The 23251-nt window shown below is 46.4% G+C and overlaps 1 protein-coding gene across 1 annotated transcript; it reads right to left on the minus strand.

The window, feature by feature from the left end:
- Nucleotides 1-408: 408 nt before the first annotated feature.
- Nucleotides 409-21314, minus strand: LOC132401306 (zinc-binding protein A33-like). The gene is made up of 6 exons (XM_059983428.1): nt 20890-21314; nt 20140-20235; nt 19506-19739; nt 8913-8935; nt 8708-8826; nt 409-1034 (listed from the first exon to the last, which is right to left on the minus strand). Exons 1-6 carry the CDS (start codon nt 21298-21300, stop codon nt 502-504), a joined length of 1416 nt encoding a protein of 471 aa, XP_059839411.1. The 5' UTR covers nt 21301-21314; the 3' UTR covers nt 409-501.
- Nucleotides 21315-23251: the final 1937 nt, after the last annotated feature.

A 23251-nucleotide genomic window follows, 5' to 3' on the forward strand; every position in this document is an offset into this window, starting at 1 on the left:
CCTCTCGTCCCCTTACCTGGATACACCCATCACCTGCTAGCTCTTACCCCACCATTCTCTCCACCACTGTACCCCGGTCATCTCTGCTCTCATTTTCAATTCAAATGAAGGGCATCGAACAAAAATGTCATCTGTCCATTTCCCTCTACAGATGCGGCCTGACATGTGAGATTCTCCAGCGCTTCGCCTGTTACCGCCACCACATATCCCACCTTCCCAGGATACAACTTGTCATCCCTCTTCGAGTCAATAACCCCACCTCTTGTCCCACTTAAACTGCTTTAGTGCGAGTGGACTTCAAGACCTTGGGGGACCAGAAAGATTAGGACCCGCTGCCCCGCAGCTGCTACTGAATCCGCAGTGTTTCTGTTCTGTTGATCGATGCGATGAACAAGTTAAAAACAATTGATCGATAATTCTCATATCACGTTTATTTCACTCTCCACACATTTATATTTACAGGGACTTTACTCCTGACGCCTGTCCCAGGACCTGACGCAATTACATACCCAGAGCGGAAGCGGAGAGAATTCTCAGCCACTGATTTTCATCCCATGTGGCAAATAAAGGATAAAGTTTCCCTGTGAATTTATTCCCAGTGAAGGTGTGGAGATGAGACTTGGTCTCTGCATTGTAAAATGAAACTGTCCCGGACTCGTAACTGAGATAAACTCCCACCCTCCTGGGAATGGGACCGGCAGGGAGACAGGATTCAGGGGAGTGGGAAACACTGATCACGTCATCAACCTGCCTGATGACCCAGAATCCGGTCTCTGGGCTGAGTTCGACCTCTCTTTTCCTCTCCACAGACTCTGCGGCGACTCCCAGCCTCCAGTCCCGAATTCCGGCCACCTCCACCTCCCAGTAATGCCTCCCTGTTGTGAATCCCTCCGATCCGAGCACAGAAAACCTTTTTGTGAACCTCTTCTCAGCATCAGGGAGATCCCTGTGGGTCCAGGTCAATATCACACTCTTCCGATCCTCAGACACCTCAAGCCGGGGATGTGCCGTTTCCACATCCAGGGTGACAGAGACTGGGGGGAGAAGCAGAGAATTAGAGAGTCCCCGGGAACTGGCAGAAGGGCCCCGGCACCGGGGGCGAAAAGGTAGTGTTGGGGGGGGGGGGGCGGGTACTCGGGCAGCCTTGTCCCAGGTACAGTCAGGTGGCCAACAGGAAACGTCCCCGAGTTTTACCTCAACTCCAGTGGATGGATAACCAGCATCTCCGCAAGGGTTTTCATTGGGTGGACAGCAGAGTTTTCCTGATCAACAGGCACAGCATGCTGGACTAACTCAGCGGGTCAGGAGCATGTGTGGACAGAGAGATGTATGGAACATGTTTCAGGTTGACATATGATCTCAAGAACAGAAATAAATAAATAGGGGAGATAGCCAGTCGATATGAGTGAGTGACAGGGTGGATTCACATGGGAAAGGAGTAAGTGAATACCGGATGGATTTAAATAGGAGGGCACAGAGGCCCTTCAGCCTAAGTTTTTCGTGCCAACCAAATTACTTTAATGAGCTAGTCCCATTTGCCAATTATTCCTTTACGCCTTTCTTATCCAGATACCTGCCAAGACATATATTAAAACATTGGAACTGAACACTACAGATGATCAAGGGTCAATTATAAACTTAGATAACCCTCTTCACTGTCCACTACACCATGAATTTTAGTGTCATCCTAATAACTATGTCACCTACATTCTCATCCAAATCATTGATATGAACGACAAACAACCGCAGCCCCAGCACTAACTTCATCATGTCACAGGCCTCCAGCCCAAGGTGCAGAGAATTACAACAGACAGTGACTCCTGACTCCTCAGACAGGGGAAGCATCCTCCCAGCATCCTGACTATTGACTCCTGAAAGAATTTTGTGTTTTCCTGAGATCTCCTATCATTCTTCTAAACAGGGAACAGAGAACATTGAAGAGTACAGCACAGGAACAGGCTCTTCATTCAATGTGACAGTGACTGATCGATGGTGGCATCCAATCCTCCTCCATGCCAGGTCAGCAAAACCTCAGTTCCTCAATCTTTCAAACTATTGTCTAACCCCAAATTAAAGATATCCAAAAATCTGGCCTCACCCAGCTAAGGGAACCCAGAGGGTCTGGCAGCATCTGTAGGAGGAAAGGGACTGTCAGCGTTTTGGGTTGAAACCCTGCATCAGGACTGAGATTGGGGAGGGGAGGTTGCCAGTATAGAGAGGAGTAAAGGGAAGTGAACTTGTCTTGTGATCTTGATGAGACAAGAGTCTGAGGTTATTGAGGACTGAGGAGTGGTGAAAAATTGTGGGCAGGTTGCCCCAGGAAGGGAAGATGGGTGATATGGGCTGGAGTTGGGAGAGAATGGGAGCTGAATGATAGATGGAGGGAGACACACACACAGATGGAGCAAAGTGTGGGGTTCTCTTCTGCTTGGCTGCCAACGATGAGTGGTGTACTGCAGGGGTCGCTGTTGCGGCCACTTCTGTTTATGCTGTCAATGATTTACATCAAGGAACGAACTCTCCTGTTTGCAGATGGTACGAATATTGGTGGAGCGGCAGATTGTGTTCAGGAAACAGATTAGGAGAATGGGCAAGAATGTGGCAGAGGAAATACAATGCTGGAAAACGCATGGCCATGAACTTTGGTAGCAGAAACAAATGTGCAGACTATTTTGTAAATGGGAACAAGATCTGGGAGTCCCTGTACAGAACACCCTCAAGGTTAACTTGCGGGTCGAATTAGTGGTGAGGAAGGCAAATGAAATCACAAACGAGAGAAAATCTGCAGACGCTGGAAATCCAAGCGGAAATCCACACTAACAAACTGCTGGAGGAACTCAGCAGGTCAGGCAGCATCTATGGAAAGGAGTACAGTCAGCATTTTGGTCCGAGACCCTTCAGCAGGACTGGAAGAAAAGAAAGCTGAGGAGCAGATTCAAAAGTTGGAGTGGGAGAGGAAGAAAGAGGAAGTGATAGCTGAAACCTGGAAGGGGAGTGGTTAAGTAAAGAGCAGGGTTTGATTGGTGTAAGAGGTACAGGGCTGAAGAAGGCAGAGTCTGAGAGGAGAGGACAGAAGGCATGGAAAAAAGAAAAGGGGAGAAGGAGCACCAGAAGTGGCAATGGGAAGGGAAGAAGATAAAGTCAGAATGTTCGAGAATTCGAGAAATTGATGTTTATGCCACCAGGTTGGAGGCTACCCAAACGGAATATAAGGTGTTGCTCCTCCAACTTGAATGTTGCTTCACCATGACAGTAGAGGAGGCCATGGATACACATATCACAATGGGAATAGGAAGTGCGATTATAATAGGTTGTCACTGGGAGATCCTAATTTTTCTGGCTGAAGGAGTGTAGGTGCTTGCGAAGTGGTCTCTCAATCTACACTTGGTCTCACTGATATACAGGTGTGGCAGAAGAAATTACTCTTGATCTCTATTCTAAATGGACATCCCTCTAGTCATAGGCTGTGTCTTCTGTTTTAGACTCTCCCACTAGAGGAAACATCCACCTGACTTCAACTCTCTTCAGATAGGTTTCAAGGAGATCAGATGAGACCTTCATCGGGACCTGCATGCTTGGATTACCAAAACCTGCCGATGTCCTCGTATGAGAGGTTCTTGATTAGTCAATCTATCAACAATTATGGGGAAGAGACAAGTGAATAGTGTTCAGAGGGATAATAAATTAGCTATTCCTCTAAACTCAAGTGAGCACAGGCTCAGACCCATCAAACTGATGGCTAACCATCCTGGTATCATTCTCGTGAACCTCCGTTGGACCCCCTCCATTGTCAGTACTTCATTTCACATATAAACCTGTTCACAGTACTCCAAGTGTAATGTGACCAATGTTACAAATCCATGTCATTACATCCTTGCTGTTGTATTCTAATCTTCTTGAAATTAATGCTACCATTGAGTTTCCTTACCTTGCATTGACTCAAACTACATTAACCTTTAGGTAATCCTGCACAAGGGCACCCAAGTTCATTTGCACCTCTGATTTTTCAATTTTATCCTTGATTACAAAATAATCTATGCCTTTATTCCTTTTACCAAAGTACATGCATGACCTTGCTACACTATATTCCATCTTCTGAAATGCCTGGTTCGGTGTGATCGGAAAATCTCTGGGAGGAAGGCCCCAAACCCTCAGATTTGCCTGTTGCTAGGCGGCTGGGGCCGGGGTCGAAGCGCTCGGTGCTCGGTGTCGGAGGGCTGGTCGGAGGCTCGAAGTTTTTGGACGGACTCAGAGTTGGCTGTGGTCAGGTGCTTCCAGGGTGCTGCATCGACAAGTTTGCAGTGCTGGAGGTTCATGGCAGGAAGAATTTTTCTTCTTTCTAACATCTGCCTGAGATGATGGGCTATCGGGGACTTTGAGACTTTTTTTTACCTTGCCCATGGTCTGCTCTTTATCAAATTACACTATTACTTTGCACTGTTGTAACTATATGTTATAATTATGTGGTTTTTGTCAGTTAGTCTTGGTCTGTCTTGTGTTTCTGTGATAGCATACTGGAGGAACATTGTATCATTTCTTAATACATGCATTACTAAATGACAATAAGCGAGGACTGAGTGTCCTCATAATCTAATCTAATCTTGTCATTTCTTCACCTATTTTCCTTATGTCCTTCTCCAGACTCCACGCTTCCTCAACACTACCTGCACCTTCACCTATCTTCATGTCTTCTGCAAATTTGTTCGCAAGAGCATCATTTCTCTCATCCAAATCATTCTTTGTCTAGCTTCCCTTCGTGTTCCTCAAAACATTCCATCAGATTTGTCAGGCAAGATTTCCCCTTAAAGGAATCCATGCTGTCTTTGGCGTATTTCCCATGTGCCTTCATGTACACACAAGCTCTTCCTTAATAATGGATTCAAACGTCTTCCCAAGCATACAACACCCATGCCAGCCATTCCACTGAAGTCAGACTAACTAATCTGTAATTTCCTTTCCTCAGCCACTCTTCCTTTTTAAAGAGTGAGCGACCTTTGTAAATTTCCCATCATCATGAATGATTCAAGTCTCGAGAGATTGTTAAAACTTCATTACAAATGCCTCCACATTCTATTCTGCTGCCTCTTTCTGAACACTGCGGTGTAGTCCATCTAGTTCAGGTGATTTATCTACTTTCAGACCTTTCATCTGCCCTCGCACTTTCACCTCAGTAATAGCAACTCCACCCAATTCCGTCCCCTGTAGCTCGTTTATGGTGCCATATCATCCACAGTGAGGATTCACACAAAGTGTTTAATAAGTATCTCTGACATGTCTTTATCCCTTATTTCTACATCTCGATCTTCATTTTATACAGTCCCATTATCCACTCTTTACTGTTTATATATTGGAAAATAAATCTTCTTGTGTATTGTTGGCAAACTTTTCCTCATATCTCATCTTTTCTCTCATGATGGCTTCTTCCTTGCTTTCTGTTGGTTACCAAAACCTTCTCATCCTCCAACTTCCTGCTATTTTTTGCTGTCTTTGACTTACCATGTCTAACACTGTTACCACACCCTCCCTTGAGAACACTTCTTCATCTTTGGGATGTATCTATCCTGCGCCTTCAGTTTTCTCCCCAGAAACTGCAACCTTTGCTGTTCTGCCATGCTCCCTGCTAATATCCCACTCCAATCTGCTTTGGCAAGGTACTCCCTCATGCTCCATCATTCCCGTTACTCCACTCTAAAACTGATTCCTCTGACTTTATCTTCTCACTCTCTAACTGTGGAGTGAATTCTATCAATTTAAGATATCAGTTCCTTTACCTTAAGCTGTCTGATCAAATCCGGTTCATTGCACAAATCCCACTCCAGAATTTCCTATCTCCTTTTGGGCTCAACCATAAGCTGTTCTAAAAAACCATCTCAAAGTCATTCTACAAATACCCTCTCTTGGGATGCAGCACCCACCCGATTTTCCCAATCTACCTGCACATTGAAATCCTCCATAGTTTTCATGTCCATTTTACAAGCCTTTTCTTCCTCCAGAAGTAATTTGTATCACATGTCCTGGCTACTATTTGAAGGTCTGAATATAACTCCCAACAGGATCTTATTACCCTCACAGTTGCTTAACTCTACACGCAATGATTCTACATCTTCCAATCCTATGCCACCTATCTCTGAGGATCTGATTTCATGTTTTACCACCAAAGCCTTTCCAGCCCCAGATGGCATATATTTAATGTGAATTGTGATCTACGGGGTAGTTTTCTCATGCGGGGGGGGGGGGGAAAGAATATGGGATTTACTGTCAGCAGATGCTGCAGAAACAGGTATAATCGCCAAAGGCAATCACAGATCATCCTCCTTAGGAATCTCACCGTGCAGTTTGTCTGTGAACTGTTGATGTGACGTCACGTCAGAGGGCAGCTCAGTGCCACAGAACAGACAGACTGGGTAAGGACGGCAGATTTCAATCCTAAATCAGAACTTGTGCCTGTCTATTTCACCGTGTGTCACACTGTAACGGACTCTGGTCTGTGTGTGTGTGTGTGTTTCTAATGGTGATTATCAGTGTATGTGTGTGCGCATTGAAGGAGAATGAGAACATTTAAGTATTTCTATGTTACAGCGTGTCATCACGTGTCCAGTATGTGTAGACAACCTGTGACTTGTGTGAGTTGTTAAAATAAAGAAATTACCTTGTCTGAAGAGAATGGTTTTCCAAGTTACTGCGGGAAACAACCATAAGACCATAAGATACTGGAGCAGAAATAGGCCATTCGGCCCATCGAGTCTGCTCTGCCATTCCATCATGGGCTGATCCAATTCTTCCAGTCATCCCCACTCCCCTGCTTTCACCCCATACCCTTTGATGCCCTGGCTAATCAAGAACCTTGCTATCTCTGCCTTACATACACCCAATGATTTGGACTCCACAGACACTTGCGGCAACTAATTCCACACATTTACCACCTTCTTGACTGAAGTAATTTCTCTGCATCTCAGTTCCAAAAAGACATCCTTCAATCCTGAAGTCGGGCCCTCTGGTCTTGGAACTTTTAACATTCAGAATGTTTCTATGAGATCCCACTCATTCTCCTGAACTCCAGGGAATACAGCCCAAGAGCTGCCAGACATTCCTCATACGGTAACCCTTTCATTCCTGGAATCATTCTCGTGAATATTCTCTGAACTCTCTCCAATGTCAGTATAACCTTTCTAAAGTAAGGATCCCAAAACTTCACACAATACTGCAAGTGTGGACTCACGAGTGCCTTATCGAGCCTCAACATCACATCCCTGCTCTTATGTTCTATACCTCTTTAAACGAATGGCAGCATTGCATTCGTCTTCTTCACAATTGACTCACCCTTGGTACCCTTTAGGATATCCTGCACAAGGACTTCCAAGTCCCTTTGCATCTCAGCATTTGAATTATCTCCTCATCTATATAATAGTCTGCCTGTTTATTTCTTCCACCAAAGTGCATGAGCATACATTTTCCAACATTGTATTTCATTTGCCATTTCCTTGTCCATTCCGTTGAACTGTCTAAGTCTCTCTGCAGGCTCTCTGTTTCCTCAACACTACCCGCTCCTCCATCTACCTTAGTATCATCGGCAAATTTAGCCACGAATCCATTGATGCTGTTGCCCAAATCATTGACATAAATTGCAAAAAGCAACGGTCCCAATACCAACCCGTTGAACTACACAGGTAACTGGCAGCCAGGCAGAATAGGATCCCTTTATTCCCACTCTCTGTTTTCTGCTGATCAGCCAATGCTCCACCCATGCTAGTAGCTTCCCTGTAACTCCATGGGCTCTTAGCTTGCTAAGCAGCTTCATGTGCGGCACCTTGTCAAAGGCCTTCGGAAAATCCAAGTACACCACGTCTATTACATCTTTTTTGTCTACCCTGCTTGTACTATCCTCGAAGAATTGCAGTAGGATTGTCAGGCAGGATTTTCCTTCCAGGAAACCAAGCTGGCTTTAGCCTATCTTGCCATGTGCCTACACGTACGATGTAATCTCATCTCCAACAATCGATTTCGACAGCTTCTCAACCACTGATGTCAAGCTAACAGACCCATAGATTCTTTTCTGCTGCCTCCCACCCTTCTTAAATAGCAGAGTGACATTTGCAATTAACAACGTACATTGCTAAGGCTCTGACTGCAGTCTGCTGATCCTTCTTGTGTAGGTGTGTGCGGGAGCTTTGCCAGGCCGGTTGTGCTGGGTGTGCTTCTCCCGAGTTTAACCTTGACCTATATCAATGCTCTATGTGTGTCCGGACTCAAAATATTTCACAATATTTCAGTGTGGTGGTTTGACTCACGAGCCCAGCAGGGGGCAGACCTGATCAGTCAGAGGCTGCAGTTACAGACAGGTCAGACCAGGTGAGACAATCCTGGTCACCACACCGATACCGACTTTTATTCCCTACAGTATCATCGTCAGTATTAATTTCCCAGCTCCTGTGGTAGGATTCAAACTCCTGACTCTGTTTGTTAGTGCAGTGTGCCTGGGACACATCAGACAGTCCCGTGTGTTGGTTGTATTCTGGCCCGGTGCTGGTGTGTTCAGGGGTCTGACATCTCCAGCTGACCAGGTGACAGTTATTCCTCCCCGTAGGTGGGGTTGATATGGAATTAAATACAGTTCCCCTTCAGCCCAGTATTACAGACAAATTTTGCTTCAAATTATAACTTAATTGTGTCTAAGAAACAAGGAGAAATGAATCTTTGTAAGTTTTACCTCGATTAATGGCATCAAGTGTTTCTCTCAGCACTGTGTTCAACAAATAGGGGTGATAGAATTTTTCAACTGGTAGGGCTTCATCTGTCACTGACAATTCATGGACATCATCATTAATCCTGTAAATATTAAACTGCTGGTTATATACTGCAATTTTGAACTATTTTCCAAATCCATCCAGAGTTTCAGTAAAAGCACACCCTACCTCCTGTCCCGACGAGCTTCCTCCTGAAATAAATAAAAACACAAATCTGATTAGACTTGGGCTTACTGTCCACATCCTGAATTTCATCCAAATCATTACCAAGTGTTGAAAATTCCCACTCCCGCAGTCACTCACACACATGGACTATACAGAACCACAGTGTAAATTACAAAGAATCTTTCTGAAAGTTAGACCATTACTGAGAGGATGAAACTTACAGGAAAGTCAGGCCAGGTTGTGAACTTTTATCTGGATATGACGTCAGGGTGATAAATTGGGAGAATTTAAGATCTGTGATGGATTTGATTGGGTGCAAGTGGAGAAATATCTCTAGTTATGGGGAGACCTTAAGTCAAAGATAAAAAGCCAGGTGTTCTTTTTAAATAAAACTCACAAGATATTTAGTGAAGAGGATGTGGAACTCAGTGCTGCAGGAGTGGTTGAAGCGGAACAGCAGAGATTGAATTTTAATGAGGAAGCTGAAGAAACACACGAGGAAACTTGCAGTTCGGTGCACTGTTGCTGGATTGGTGAGAAGATGGGAGGAGATGAGAGATTGATAGAAGATGGACCAATGGCCTGTTCCTGATCAATGGAATATAATATCGTAAAATGTAAAAAAAAACACTGAAAGTTTCCCTATTTTGATGGAAACTTGATATGGAGGATCAATTTGATGTGTGGGTCACATTCTTTGTTCTCACTGATTGACAGAGAGACCCTCACACACACAGCCTGAGACTGGAACTGGGTGTTAATGGGAGTTTTAGAGGATACCTAATGTGGCAATTAAGGACACAATCAGAATTTCAGTGTTATGATCAGATAAGTAATTTCAGAGAAGTTTGCGTTCTGTCCTGGGATGTACAGAAGTTGTGGAAGTCCAGTTTTGGGACAACAACCCTGAATAGTTGCATCGACTGTCTGGTGATAAATTACTGAGGTGGATGTGGAACTCCATGCCAAAGGAGTGGTTGAAGCTGAACAGCAGAGATGGAATATAATGGGGAAACAGGATAAACATGAGGGACCATAGAGTATTGGGCACTGTTAACAGAGAAACACAGAAAATCTACAGCACAATACAGGCCCTTCGGCCCACAAAGTTGTGCCGAAAATGTCCCTACCATATAAATTACTAGGGATACCCATGGCCCTCTATTTTTCTAAGCTCCATGTACCTAGCCAAAAGTCTCTTAGAAGACCCTATCGTATCGGCCTCCACCACCGTTGCCAGCAGCCCATTCCAGGCACTCACCACTCTGAGTAAAAAACTTACCCCTGACCTCTCTTTGGTACCTACTCCCCAGCACCTTAAACCTGGTCCTCTCGTGGCAACATTTCAGCCCCAGGAAAAAGCCTCTGACTATCCACACGATCGATGTTTCTCATCATCTTATACACCTCTGTCAGGTCACTTCTCATCTTCATTCGCTCCAAGGTGAAAAGGCCAAATTCACTCAAACTGCTTTCATAAGGCATGCTCCCCAATCCAGGCAACATCCATGTAAACTTCCTCTGCACCCTTTCTATGGTTTCCACATCCTTCCTGTAGTGAGGCAACCAGAACTGAGCACAGTACTCCAAGTGGAGTCTGACTAAGGTCCTTATATAGCTGTAAAATTACCTCTCGGCTCGTAAATTCAATTTCACGATTGATGAAGGCCAATACACCGTATGCCTTCTTAACCACAGAGTCAACCTGCACAGCTGCTTTGAGCGTCCTATGGACTCTGAGCCCAAGATCCCTCTAAACCTCCACACTGCCAAGAGTCTTACCATTAATACTATATTCTGCCATCATATTTGACCTACCAAAATGAACCACCTCACACTCATCTGGATGAACTCCATCTGCTCGTTCTCAGCCCAGTTTTGCAGCCCATCAATGCCCTGCTGTAACCTCTGACAGCCCTCCACGCTATCCACAACACCCCCAACCTTTGTGTCATCAGCAAACTTACTAACCCATCCCTCCACTTCCTCATCCAGGTCATTTATAAACATCACGAAGAGTAAGGGTCCCAGAACAGATCCCTGAGGTACACCACTGGTGACCGACCTCCATGCAGAATATGACCCATCTACAATCTCTTCCTTCATCAATATGTTTAGTCACACCCTCAAAACATTCAATCAGGCTCGTGAGGCACGACCTGCCCTTTACGAAGCCATGCTAACCATTCCTGATCATATTATACCTCTCCAAATGCTAATAATTCCTCCCTCTCAGGATATTCTCCATCAACTAATCAACCTCTGAAGTAAGACACACTGATCTATAATTTCCTGGGCTATCTTTACTCCCATTTTTGAAAACGGAAACAACATCCGCAACCCTCCAATCCTCCGGATCCTCTCCCATTCTCATTGATGATGCAAAGATCATCGCCAGAGGCTCAGCAATCTCCTCCCTCGCCTCCCACAGTAGCCTGAAGTACATCTCATCTGGTCCCGGCGACTTATCCAACTTAATGCTTTTCAAAAGCTCTAGCACATCCTTTTTCTTAATATCCACATGTTCAAGCTTTTCAGTCTGCTGCAAGTCATCACTACCATCACCAAGATCCTTTTCCATAGTGAATACTGAAGTGAAGTATTCATTAAGTACCACTGCTATTTCCTCTGATTCCATACACACTTTCCCACTGTCACACTTGATTGGTCCTATTCTTTCATGTCTTATCCTCTTGCTCTTCACATACTTGTAGAGTGCCTTCGGGTTTTCCTTTCTTCTGCCCGCCAATGACCCCTCATGACCCCTTCTGGCTCTAATTTCCTTCTTAAGTTCCTTCCTGTTATCCTTATAATCTTCTTGATCTCTAGCATTACCTTCCTCTGAAGCTTTCGTAAGCTCTTATTTTCTTTTTGACTAAATTTACTGCACCCTTTGTACACCACGGTTCCTGCACCCTCCCATAACTTCCCTGTCTCATTGGAACGTACCTATGCAGAACTCCACACAAATATCCCCTGAACATTTGCCACATTTCTTCCGTACCTTTTCCTGAAAACATTTCTTCTGAATTTAAGCTTCCAAGTTCCTGCCTGATAGCCTCATAATTCCCCTTACTCCAATCAACCCCTTTTCTAACTTGTCTGTTCCTATCCTTCTTCAATGCTATTGTAAAAGAGATAGAATTATGATCACTGTCTCCAACATGCTCTCCTACTGAGAGATCTGTCACCTGACCAGGTTCATTTCCCAATACCAGATCAAGTACAGTCTCTCCTCTTGTAGGCTTGTCTGCATATTGTGTCAGGAGACCTTCCTGAACACACCTAACAGACTCCAGCCCATCTAAACCCATTGCTCTAGGGAGATGCCACCGATATTTGGGAAATTAAAATCTCCCACCACGACAACTCTGTTATTATTACAACTTTCCAGGATCTATTTCCCTATATGCTCCTCGATATCCCTGTTACTAGTGGGCGGCCAATAAAAAACACCCAATAGAGTTATTGACCCCTTCCTGTTCCTAACCTCCACCCACAGAGACTCCGTAGACAATCCCTCCATGATGTCCTCCTTTTCTGCAGCTGTGACACTATCTTTGATCAACAGTGCCATGCCCCACCTCTTTTGCCTCCCTCCCTGCATCTTAAACCCGGCACTTGAAGTAGCCATTCCTGTCTCTGAGCCATCCAAGTCTCTGTAATGGCCACCACATCATATCTCCAAGTACTGATCCATGCTCTTAACTCATCCGCTTTGTTCACAATACCCCTTGCGTTAAAATAGACAAACCTCAACCGTCAGTCTGAGTGCATCTCTTCTCTACCACCTGCCTATCCTCCCTCACACACCGTCTCCAAGATTTCTCTATTTGTGAGCCAACCGCCTCTTCCTCAGTCTCTTCAGTTTGGTTCCCATACCTCAATAATTCTAGATTAAACTCTCCCCAGTAGCCTTAGCAAACCTCCTCACCAGGATATTGGCCCCCCTGTTAGTCAACTGCAACCCATCCATTTTGTACAGGTCACACCTGCCCCAAAAGAGGACCCAATGATCCAAAAATCTGAATCCCTGCCCCTGGTCCAATCCTTCAGTCACACATTTATCCTCTACCTCATTCTATTCCTATTCTCACTGTCACATTGCACAAGCAGTCCTGCTTCTCAACTTCCTTCCTAACTCCCTGTAGTCTGTTTTCAAGACCTTTTCTGTTTTCCTACCTACATCACTGGTACCAATATGTACCACAACCTCTGGCTGTTCACTCTCCCACCGCAGGATATCGTTGACGTGATGAAAAACATCCCGGTCCCTGGCATCTGAGAGGCAAACTACCATCCGAGTTTCTTTCCTGCGTCCCCAGAATGGCCTCTCTGACCCCCAACTATAGATTCTTCTATCACTACTGCCTTCCTCTTCCTTTCCCTACCCTTCTGAGCCACTCTATGCCAGAGACATGGCCACTGCCACTACCTCAGGTAGGCTGTCCCACCCTCAACAGTACTCAAACAAGGGTACTTATTGTTCAGAGGTACAGCCACAGGGGTACTGTCCAATATCTGACTCTTCCCCTTCCCTCTCCTGACTGTGACCCATCTGTCTGTCTCCCGTGAACCTGGAGTGACCACCTGCCTATGGCTCCTCTCTATCACCTCCTCGTTCTTCCTGACCAGACGAAGGTCATTAAGCTGCACCTCCAGTTCCCTAACATGTTCCCTTGGGAACTGCAGCTCAACACACCAGGTGCAGATATGGCCGTCCAGGAGGCTGGGAGACATCTGACACAGAACACCGGCCTCATACACAAACTTGCTTTCCGCAATTAACACAGGCAAACCAACCTCGCCTCGCCCCGTTACTGCCTAAGCCTGATGAGCCAAAGCCCTCTCACTCTGCTACCCCCTCACTCCGCTGCCCGCTGGATGTGGCGCTCTTCCCGCTCTACTGGCTGTCGTCACACACCTGCGCTGTCTTCTCTCTCTTTACCCCGAGTAGTAAAATGCCTTCTCTCCTAAAATCCTTGGCCCTTCCACTCACAGCCTTCTTGCTTCAATCTAAAACCGCTGAAGAATCCTTGGCTTTTTAAACTTTTCCCAGGTGTGGTGAGTAGGAGGGAGGGGGCTTGTGAAACAGGGAAGTTGATTGGAGATTCTGGACCGAATGGCCCTTTTATGATGGAGAATTGGATAAAATGCTATATGAAACTTATCTGTAAAACTAAAGAAATAGTGAAAGTTCCTGTCATCTGAAGGAATGGGGATATGGAGGATAAGTCTGCTGTGTGGATCATGTTCTTTGTTCTCACTGATTGACAGAGAGACCCTCACACCCACCGCACCAAACACACTCACACCTACCGACTGGAACTGGGTGCTAAAGGGAGTTTTGGAAGATATTTCATGTGGCAATTAAGGACTCAATCAAAATTTCAGTTGCGTTAATTGTTTAGACAGAAACGGTTTACTGCCATTTTTAAATGCCATGTGTAGGAGCAACGTATCTGATTTCCGTCTGCATTGTATTCAATGTTGCGTGCATATTATGGTAACTAGTCACGTGAGGGGGCGTGGTAAAGTCAAAGGGAATAAGTTACGTATTCGTACTTTATTTTGGGCATACGGAGCATAGGCCTTCATAAATCACAGGATTGAGTTTAAGAGCCGAGAGATAAAGTTCCAGCTATATAGGACTCTGGTCAGATCCCACTTGGAGTAATGTGCTCAGTTCTGGTCGTCTCACTACAGGAAGGATATGGAAACCATAGAAAGGGTGCAGAGGAGATTTACAAGAATGTTGCCTGGATTGGGGAGCATGCCTTATGAGAATAGGTTGAGTGAACTCGGCCTTTTCTCCTTGTAGCGACGGAGGATGACAGGTGACCTGATAAAGGTGTACAAGGTAATGAGAGGCATTTATCGTGTGGACAGTCCAAGGCCTTTTTTTCAGGGCTGAAATAGCCAGCACGAGAGGGCATTGTTTTAAGGTGCTTGGAAGTAGAGTTACGAAGGATGAACAACTCTGATGAGCAGAAGGGTACAGAGTTGCCCATGCCCCCTCCTTTTTGGAGAATCGCAAATCGCTACTATTTCGATGCTGCTAACAAGGAAATAAGAGAGACAAAAGGAAATCTGCCAGGGCAGTTGTTATTGATAACAGCTCATGAAAGAGAATGAGAGAGAGACGCAGCTAAAAGGTACACAAGGTGGAACTTCTCCTACTGACGAAAGAGGAGATTTACTGCTGTTGTCTTTTGGAGAAGGATTGTTTACTTGGTACTGTTCTATTCATTGACATCCCTCAGGGGACAGCCAGAGTGGGCTGGTTTGATGGGTTAAGTCATTCAAACCTGATTGACACCTGAGACCCCGTGAGTGGGGATAAAATTGAGGTCTGGGGTGCCACCTCTTGGATGCACCAGGAGAAACGCTAGTGAGCATCAGAACCCCCACGAGACAGGGTGGGAGATCGGGGACTGAACAAAGGGTCGGTAAATTTTAACTCACAGTGTTTATAGCGAGGCTGGTGGGGGCTTGTGTGTGTGTGTCCACCCTTGCCTGAGTGATGAGTCCACCACGGAAGAAAGGTCTAGCTAAAGGACGGAGGGGTCACACTTGAATGGCCACAACACGACACATCGATGGATCGAAATCGTAAAAGAAGATTGGCAAAGACCATTCCTGTTACTGTTTGTGTTCTCTCTCTCTCTCTCTCTCTCTCTCTCTCTCTCTCTCTCTCTCTCTCTCTCTCTCTCTCCACATCAACCGACAACTACCATACCCTGCATGAACTGAACTGAACTCTGAACTTTATATTTCCATCTGACAATTCATTATCCCTGAGACAACATAGAGCTTGCTTTATTATTCATTATTATTATACCTGCACTTTTAGGTTTAGTATTGCTAACGTATATTATCTGTATATTTGCATTGATATTGTTTTGTATATTTTTACAAATAAATACTGTTGAAAATAGCATCACCAGACTCCAACGGACACTTCTACCTTTGCTTACCACCCAGTTATGGGGTATGTAACAGTAAGTACAGAGGAAATGTCAGAGGTAAGTTTTTTATGCAGAGAGTGGTGAGTGCAAGAAATGGGCTGCTGGCGGCAGAAATGATAGGGTCTTTGAAGAGAATCCTGGGTGGATACATTGAGCTTAAAAAATAGAGCCTAGATAGTTCTAAGTGTACAATCTCCTGTGTATGTTACTCAAAATGGCCTCGTTGGTTTGTTACAAGTAGGAATGTTTCTTTGTCGGATAAGTGTTTCTCTCGCCATTGTTTCGCTTTAGAATGGCTGATATGGTAATTGTATTCATTTGTTAATCAATGGGAAATGTTATTGTGTCTTGTGATGCTGGGAACTTGGGGGAGGGGTTTTCGCAGGTTTTTGGGTGTGAGGAGAGGCCGAGGAAGACGCCGTGGAAGGTGGACATGTGCTGGACTGCTCGTAAGACCACCGGGGTGGTCCCAGGTGCGACGGCCGGATGGGTCGATTGGTTCGTTGATTGAGCTCCAACGAGTGCACTAAACAGACTGAACTTTGATAAGTTGGCGCCTTTTGTTTTTTTCCTTGTGTGTGTGTGTATATATATATATATATATATATATATTGTATTGCCTACTACTGTTTTAATTGTAGTAAACTCTTTAAAGTGTATTTCATAACGGTATTTGTTGTGGATTTGATACTGTTGGCGGGCGCGAGGCATAAAACTCGATTCTCATAGCACCCGCGTGTACGGGAGGCGGGTTAGTGAGTGGCTGGATCTCCTTTTCCCCTAGACATATACCAGCCTGTTGGGTAAGTGTTACATTTGTGGGGTGCTCATCCCGGATTGGATTGTCAGAGGCTGTGGAATTGCGCAGGCAGCAGAGCGGAGATGGACCGAGGTAAGATTTTTTGTTGGTGCCAGTTTGAAGATGTACCAGTACAGTACGCATGCGTAGTGAGCGGAGTGGATTTTCGAGTTTCGGGAGACGCGATAGTGCGGGGTTTAAGTTTGGTGAAGGGTATTGGGCAGGTAGAATTGGTAGCTAGACGGTGTGGTAAAGAGGTAGAGTCTAGCTGGGTGTTGGTTCATACGAGTGCTGAAGTCAGGACGGTGGATCTGCCGGCGACGGTCAGGGGGAGGAGGGGCCGTGGGGGCTACACTCCTACAAGGATGAGTCTGAGGAGACATCGGGGGAGGAGCTCGAGCTAGAGGTGGATCCCAGAGGTGCCCGGCACTAGTAAAGGGAGGTGGGAGGAGGGAGTCGTGACTAAGCCCCGCTCCCCAGGTAGGGTGGAAGCCTCGGAGCTGGCAGCCGCACTTAATTCCCTGGTGGGGGTGGCCGAGAGGCCTCGGCTGAAGCTGGGGATGTTCTCCGGAGCCAAGGCTATCGCGGACGAGCCCCCACAAATGTAACACTTACCCAAAAGGCTGACTTTGAGAGCCGCCTTATCCAGGAATTACTGACTATGCTTGGGGTTGAGAAATCCAGGACTACCCCTTATCACCCACAGGTTGATCCTCAGCCAGAGAGGTTCAACAGGACCCTGTTGGATATGCTCGGGACACTGGAGATTGGGCAGAAAAGCAGGTGGAGTCGTCATATTGGACAATTGGTTCACTGTTACAATTGTACTCGCAATGATGCTACAGGGTATTCGCCCTATTATCTGATGTTCAGGTGGGAAGCGAGGTTGCCCATTGACATGTGTTTTGGAGGAGGAGTGGGTGAATTACCCGGGAAGTCCCATCTAAAGTATGTGTCCGACATGAAGAGGGAGTTACAGCGGGCGTACGAGTTGGTCAAGGCAGTGGCTACCAAACAAAATCACAGGAATAAGATGCGGTATGATCGAAAGGTGAAGTTTGTACAATTATTACCAGGCGACCGGGTCCTTTTACGGAATTTGGGACTCCCTGGTAAGCACAAGTTGGCAGATCGATGGGCGGCCCGCCCCTATGTAATAAAGAGCCAGATGCCGAACCTGCCAGTTTACCGGGTGAAACCCGAGGATGGAAAAGGGCCTATCAAGGTACTCCATAGGAATCACCTGCTGCCACTGGGTCAAGCGGTGCAGGTGGATAAGGAGCCCGAGTGGGAGGTTACGCCTCGTACAAGGACTCTGCAAGGGCGCGGAGAACGGGAAGAGCCCGCTGCTGAAGAGCAGGGACGGGTCCCTCACCCGGGAATGGCTTCAGAAGAGGACGACTCAGATGAGTGGGCCCTGTTCCGATTCGCTGGTGCTCCAGTACCAGGAGAGGAGGCTCCTGGCCCTTCCCATACTGAATTGGGTGAGAGGAGGGAAAGTCTTGAGGGTCAGATGGAGAGGCAGCCTACATTGGTGGGAGAGAGGGTGAGCCGGAGAGATCTCAGGTGAGGGAGGACCCCTGTGAGGAAGGGAGTGCGGGTCTGTCAGGTAGACCTGGGGTGTCCGAGACAGTGGGTTCGCAGGTGACGAGGGAGCCCAGTGGGGCAGAAGGGGTATGGAGATCTCAGAGGATTAGGTGCCCCCCGGAGCGGTTGACATATGTGGTACTGGGAGAACCGAGTGTGATTTCTACTGCTCTGGGTAATTATGTCACTGCTTTCTGCACCTGGGTTGGGTTTTGTGTGTTGCAAGAAGCTTTGGGGAACTCTAGTAATGCCATGAGGGCATGACATTTGCTGGTGGGGAGAGAATGTACAATGTCCTGTGTATGTTACTCAAAATGGCCTCGTTGGTTTGTTACAAGTAGGAATGTTTCTTTGTCGGGTAAGTGTTTCTCTCGCCGTCGTTTCGCTTTAGAATGGCTGATATGGTAATTGTATTCATTTGTTAATCAATGGGGAATGTTATTGTGTCTTGTGATGCTGGGAACTTGGGGGAGGGGTTTTCGCAGGTTTTTGGGTGTGAGGAGAGGCCGAGGAAGACGCCGAGGAAGGTGGACATGTGCTGGACTGCTCGTAAGACCACCGGGGTGGTCCCAGGTGCGACGGCCGGATGGGTCAATTGGTTCGTTGATTGAGCTCCAACGAGTGCACTAAACAGACTGAACTTTGATAAGTTGGAGCCTTTTGTTTTTTTCCTTGTGTGTGTGTATATATATATATATATATTGTATTGCCTACTACTCTTTTAATTGTAGTAAACTCTTTAAAGTGTATTTCATAACGGTATTTGTTGTGGATTTGATACTGTTGGCGGGCGCGAGGCATAAAACTCGATTCTCACAGCACCTGCTGTGTACGGGAGGCGGGTTGGTGAGTGGCTGGATCTCCTTTTCCCCTAGACATATACCAGCCTTTTGGGTCAGTTGTTACATAAGGTAAGGACACGTTCGGCACAGCTGAGTGGGCTGAAGGGCCTGTATTATGCTGCAGATATTCTCTGTTTCTATATTTCTATGCTTCAAATTATACATTCCTAAGAATGGATCCAATAAATACCTTCGACCTTTTGAAAAGTCGTTATTGTAGTAACAATGTAGTAATAGTAGTAGTAAAGGAGGGCGTGTCATACCATTGTAACAATCTCTGTGAAATCACCAGCAGCAACAATTGATTTATTAGAATTGGCCACTATGCTGTGTCTATTTCAGATATACCACTGTTCATTCGTGCATTTTGACAGACATGAATTGATTCATAATCCCTTACCTTGAGAAATATCACACTGTCTTTTTCATCCATCTGTTCCTTTAACTTTGAGATTTCCTCCTGAATAATCCTTATATTCTCTTGAATCTCACAAAGATTTTTCTCCATTGGATTTAGAATCATCTCCTCTTCCTTCCTGAGATCCCCGAGTAAGCTCTGCTCTTTCTCAGTGATAATCTGGCGCAGTTCAGCAAACTGGGATGTGATGTGGGTCTCAACGCTGTGTGACTGTTTCTGTCGAATGAAGGGTGAAGATTAATTAACTGTATTGCTGTGTTGTATTTCCTTATGACATTAAGGTGACCATTTGCTCCATTAAAGTCCATGCTAGGTAAACACATTCCCTTGCGTTTTCCTGAAACTTATTCTCCATCATTCACCCATTAACTCTCACCTGATTCACATTCTCTCTTTCCCACCTTCACAGGGCTAATTTTAATTCACTCATCATCCAGCATGTCCTCAGAATGTCTCTGAAACTGTTGTGGCACAGGGAGTAAATGCAAATTCCACACAGACAGCAGCAGGGTTCAGGATCAAACCCAGCTCACTGGAGCTGTGATACTCTGCTGTTCCACATTGAATAGAGCAAAACTATACAGTCATATCAGAAATTCCACTCAGGAAGCCTCACCCGAACTCTGGTAATCTTCTCTTTCTGTTGCTGCTCCTTTGCCTGGAAGTCTGATTTCTTCTTTGTGAGAGAGTCTAAGGACGATTTTAGCTGATCCTGGAAGTCAGGAGCAAAGGAAAGATATTTTAAAAAGATGCAACATATGAAACCCAATTATCGCACACAAAATGGTGGAGGAACTCAGTCAGTCGGGCAGCAACTGTGCTGGCCTCTCCGGATGAGACCCTTCATTGGGACTGGGAAGGAATGGGGCAGAAGCCAGAATAAAAAAAGGTTGGGGATGAGAACCAGCTGGCAGGTGAGACAATGTGGGGGGGGGGGCATGGGAGGAGGTTGATGAAGCTGAGAGGGGACAGGTGGAAGAGGTAAAGAGCTTAAGAAGAAGGAATCTAATACGAGAAGACAACCGACCATGGAAGAAACGAGAGGTATTTGGGGCCATTTGGGCCCCTGAATGATGGCCAGAGAGAAGGTGTAGGAATCTGGTGTAGCACTTGCCCCACTTGCTGGTATCAGAGCCAGGAGGCAAATCAGTGGGGAAGAGCGAGTGGATAAGAGATTTACATGGACAGCGGTACCCACAGAGAGCAGAGATCTGTGGGGAGGGCGTTGGGGTGGGGGTGGGAGGGAAAGGTGTGCTTGGTGTAGAATCCCGTCGGAGATGGCCAACGTTGCGAGAATGATATGTTGGTTATCGAGGCTTGTGTGGTGTTGAGGATGAAGTGAGAATCGAATTCAGATTAGTTTTACCTTGTAGATTCGAACAGCTTCTTTAATGGGCATGAAGCGGTGCTCTCTGTGTTCCTGCGCATCTCTACAGATCAGACAGATCAGTGTATTGTCCGTTTCACAGAACAGCTTCAGTTCTTCCTCATGTTCCTCGCAGTGATGTTTACTTTCCTTCACTTTCAGATTCAGGTTTAGATTTCGAGCTTTTTCAGCCAGATTTGCCAAGGCCCGATTCACCCTGAGGGTGCGGTCAGCGAACACCTCTCTACCTTCCGGGCAGGAGTTTCTCTCCTCCCTTTCCCAACACCGTGTGATACAAGAGCGACAGAAGTTGTGTCCGCACTCCAGTATAACTGGATCGGTGAAGAAAGCCTGGCAGATGGGACAAATTGCCTCCTCAGTCCAACTATCGGCCGGTCCTTTCGAAGCCATGTTAACCCCCGGCACTTCCTGATTCAGAATGCTTTCACTTTCGGGGAGCTGCCGATCCCCTGCAGTACCGCGATTGTCCACTACACGCGCTGCAGACTCAGGGAATGAACATTACGCTGCTTGATGCCCTTAGTGGGAAGGAAACGTGGTAATTTCCATATCAGAGTTGAATCAACAACACATTAAACAGGTCGGAACTGAACTGAAAACTCGGCCATGGACTGCCAAAGCCCGGCTGCGAAAGGAGGAGGGTTGGGTATGGGGCCAGCAACCTCATCCCATACAAATCCAGTGAAACAGAAACGACAATTGAAATTCCAAAGGCCTCACCCTGGGATCGGAAGGAACTCACCTGGAAGACGATTGAAGCCGGGTGGTGAAAGAAGGAGCCACAGGGTCGATCAACCCTCGGCCCTGGACAGGGGAATCCGACGAGCTGCTGTTGATGGCCTGTACCCCAGTGAGTGTGATGGGCTAAAGAAGAAGCAGAATAGAACTGAACTGAAGCCAGAGAGAAGAGACTGCTTCAGTCTAACGCAAATAGGAGGAAATCTGCAGATGCTGGAAATTCAAGCAACACACACAAAATGCTGGTGGAACACAGCAGGCCAGGCAGCATCTATAGGGAGAAGCACTGTCGACGTTTCGGACCGAGACCCTTCGTCAAGACTAACTGAAAGAAGAGATAGTAAGTGAATTCTTACTATCCAAGAATCTCTCACTATCTTTTCGTTCACTTAGTCCTGATGAAGGGTTTCGGTCCGAAACGTCAGTTCAGTTGAGTCAGGACTGAAAGGGGCAAGGTTTGACAGAGAGGCACTGCCGATACTGGAATCTCAAGTAAGAAACGTGAGGCTAAAGGAACTGAACTGTTCCGTCACCATCTTTGGAGGGAAAGTTGCAATTGACTTTGCGGGATGAGATCATTCACCTGGCCTGTCTCAACCCGAAATGCCAATTGTCCATTTCCCTCCACAGATACAGCCTGACCCGTTCCGTTCATCCAGCAGCTCATTTTTATTTCAATTTTTCTCGAGGTGTGAACCGATTCAGACTGGAGTGAAAAACCGGGTTTACGGATCAGACCGGAGTGTAGAACCGGGTTTACGGATCAGACCGGAGTGTAGAACTGGGTTTCAGGATCGGACAGGAGTGTAGAACCGGGTTTCAGGATCAGACCGGAGTGTAGAACCGGGTTTACGGATCAGACCGGAGTGTAGAACCCGGTTTCAGGATCAGACTGGAGTGTAGAACCGGGTGTCCGGATCAGACTGGAGCGTAGACCCGGGATTAAGGATCAGACTGGAGTGTAGAACAGGGTTTCAGCATCAGACTGGAGTGTAGAACCTGGTTTTAGGATCAGAACGGAGTGTAGAACCGGAATTCCGCATCAGACCGGAGGGTCGAACCGGGCTTAAGGATCAGACTGGAGTGTAGAACCGGGTTTCACGATCAGACCGGAGTGTAGAACCGGGTTTCAGGATCGGACCGGAGTGTAGAACCGGGTTTTCAGGATCAGACCGGAGTGTAGAACCGGGTTTCAGGATCAGACTGGAGTGTAGAACCGGGTTTCAGGATCAGACCGGAGTGTAGAACTGGGTTTACGGATCAGACTGGAGTGTAGAACTGGGTTTCAGGATCAGACTGGAGTGTAGAACTGGGTTTCAGGATCAGACTGGAGTGTAGAACTGGGTTTAAGGATCAGACCGGAGTGTAGAACCGGGTTTACCGATCAGACTGGAGTGTAGAACTGGGTTTCAGGATCAGACCGGAGTGTAGAACCGGGTTTCAGGATCAGACCGGAGTGTAGAACCGGGTTTCAACATCAGACTGGAGTGTAGAACCGGGTTTACGGATCAGACCGGAGTGTAGAACCGGGTTTCAGGATCAGACCGGAGTGTAGAACCGGGTTTAAGGATCAGACTGGAGAGTAGAACTGGGTTTACGGATC

Source organism: Hypanus sabinus, chromosome 10 (assembly GCF_030144855.1).
Source record: "Hypanus sabinus isolate sHypSab1 chromosome 10, sHypSab1.hap1, whole genome shotgun sequence".
NCBI classification, from domain to species: Eukaryota; Metazoa; Chordata; class Chondrichthyes; order Myliobatiformes; family Dasyatidae; genus Hypanus; species Hypanus sabinus.

What these genes read in the sequence shown, in the direction of transcription:
- LOC132401306 (XM_059983428.1), bottom strand. Translation starts at nt 21,300, where the DNA reads ATGGCTTCGAAAGGACCGGCCGATAGTTGGACTGAGGAGGCAATTTGT. An exon ending in AAGCTGTTCGAATCTACAAG is followed by an intron (nt 20,236 to 20,889) that starts GTAAAACTAATC and finishes CCTGACTTCCAG; the next exon opens with GATCAGCTAAAATCGTCCTT. An exon ending in ACTTGATGCCATTAATCGAG is followed by an intron (nt 1,035 to 8,707) that starts GTAAAACTTACA and finishes TTCTCCCCCCAG; the next exon opens with TCTCTGTCACCCTGGATGTG.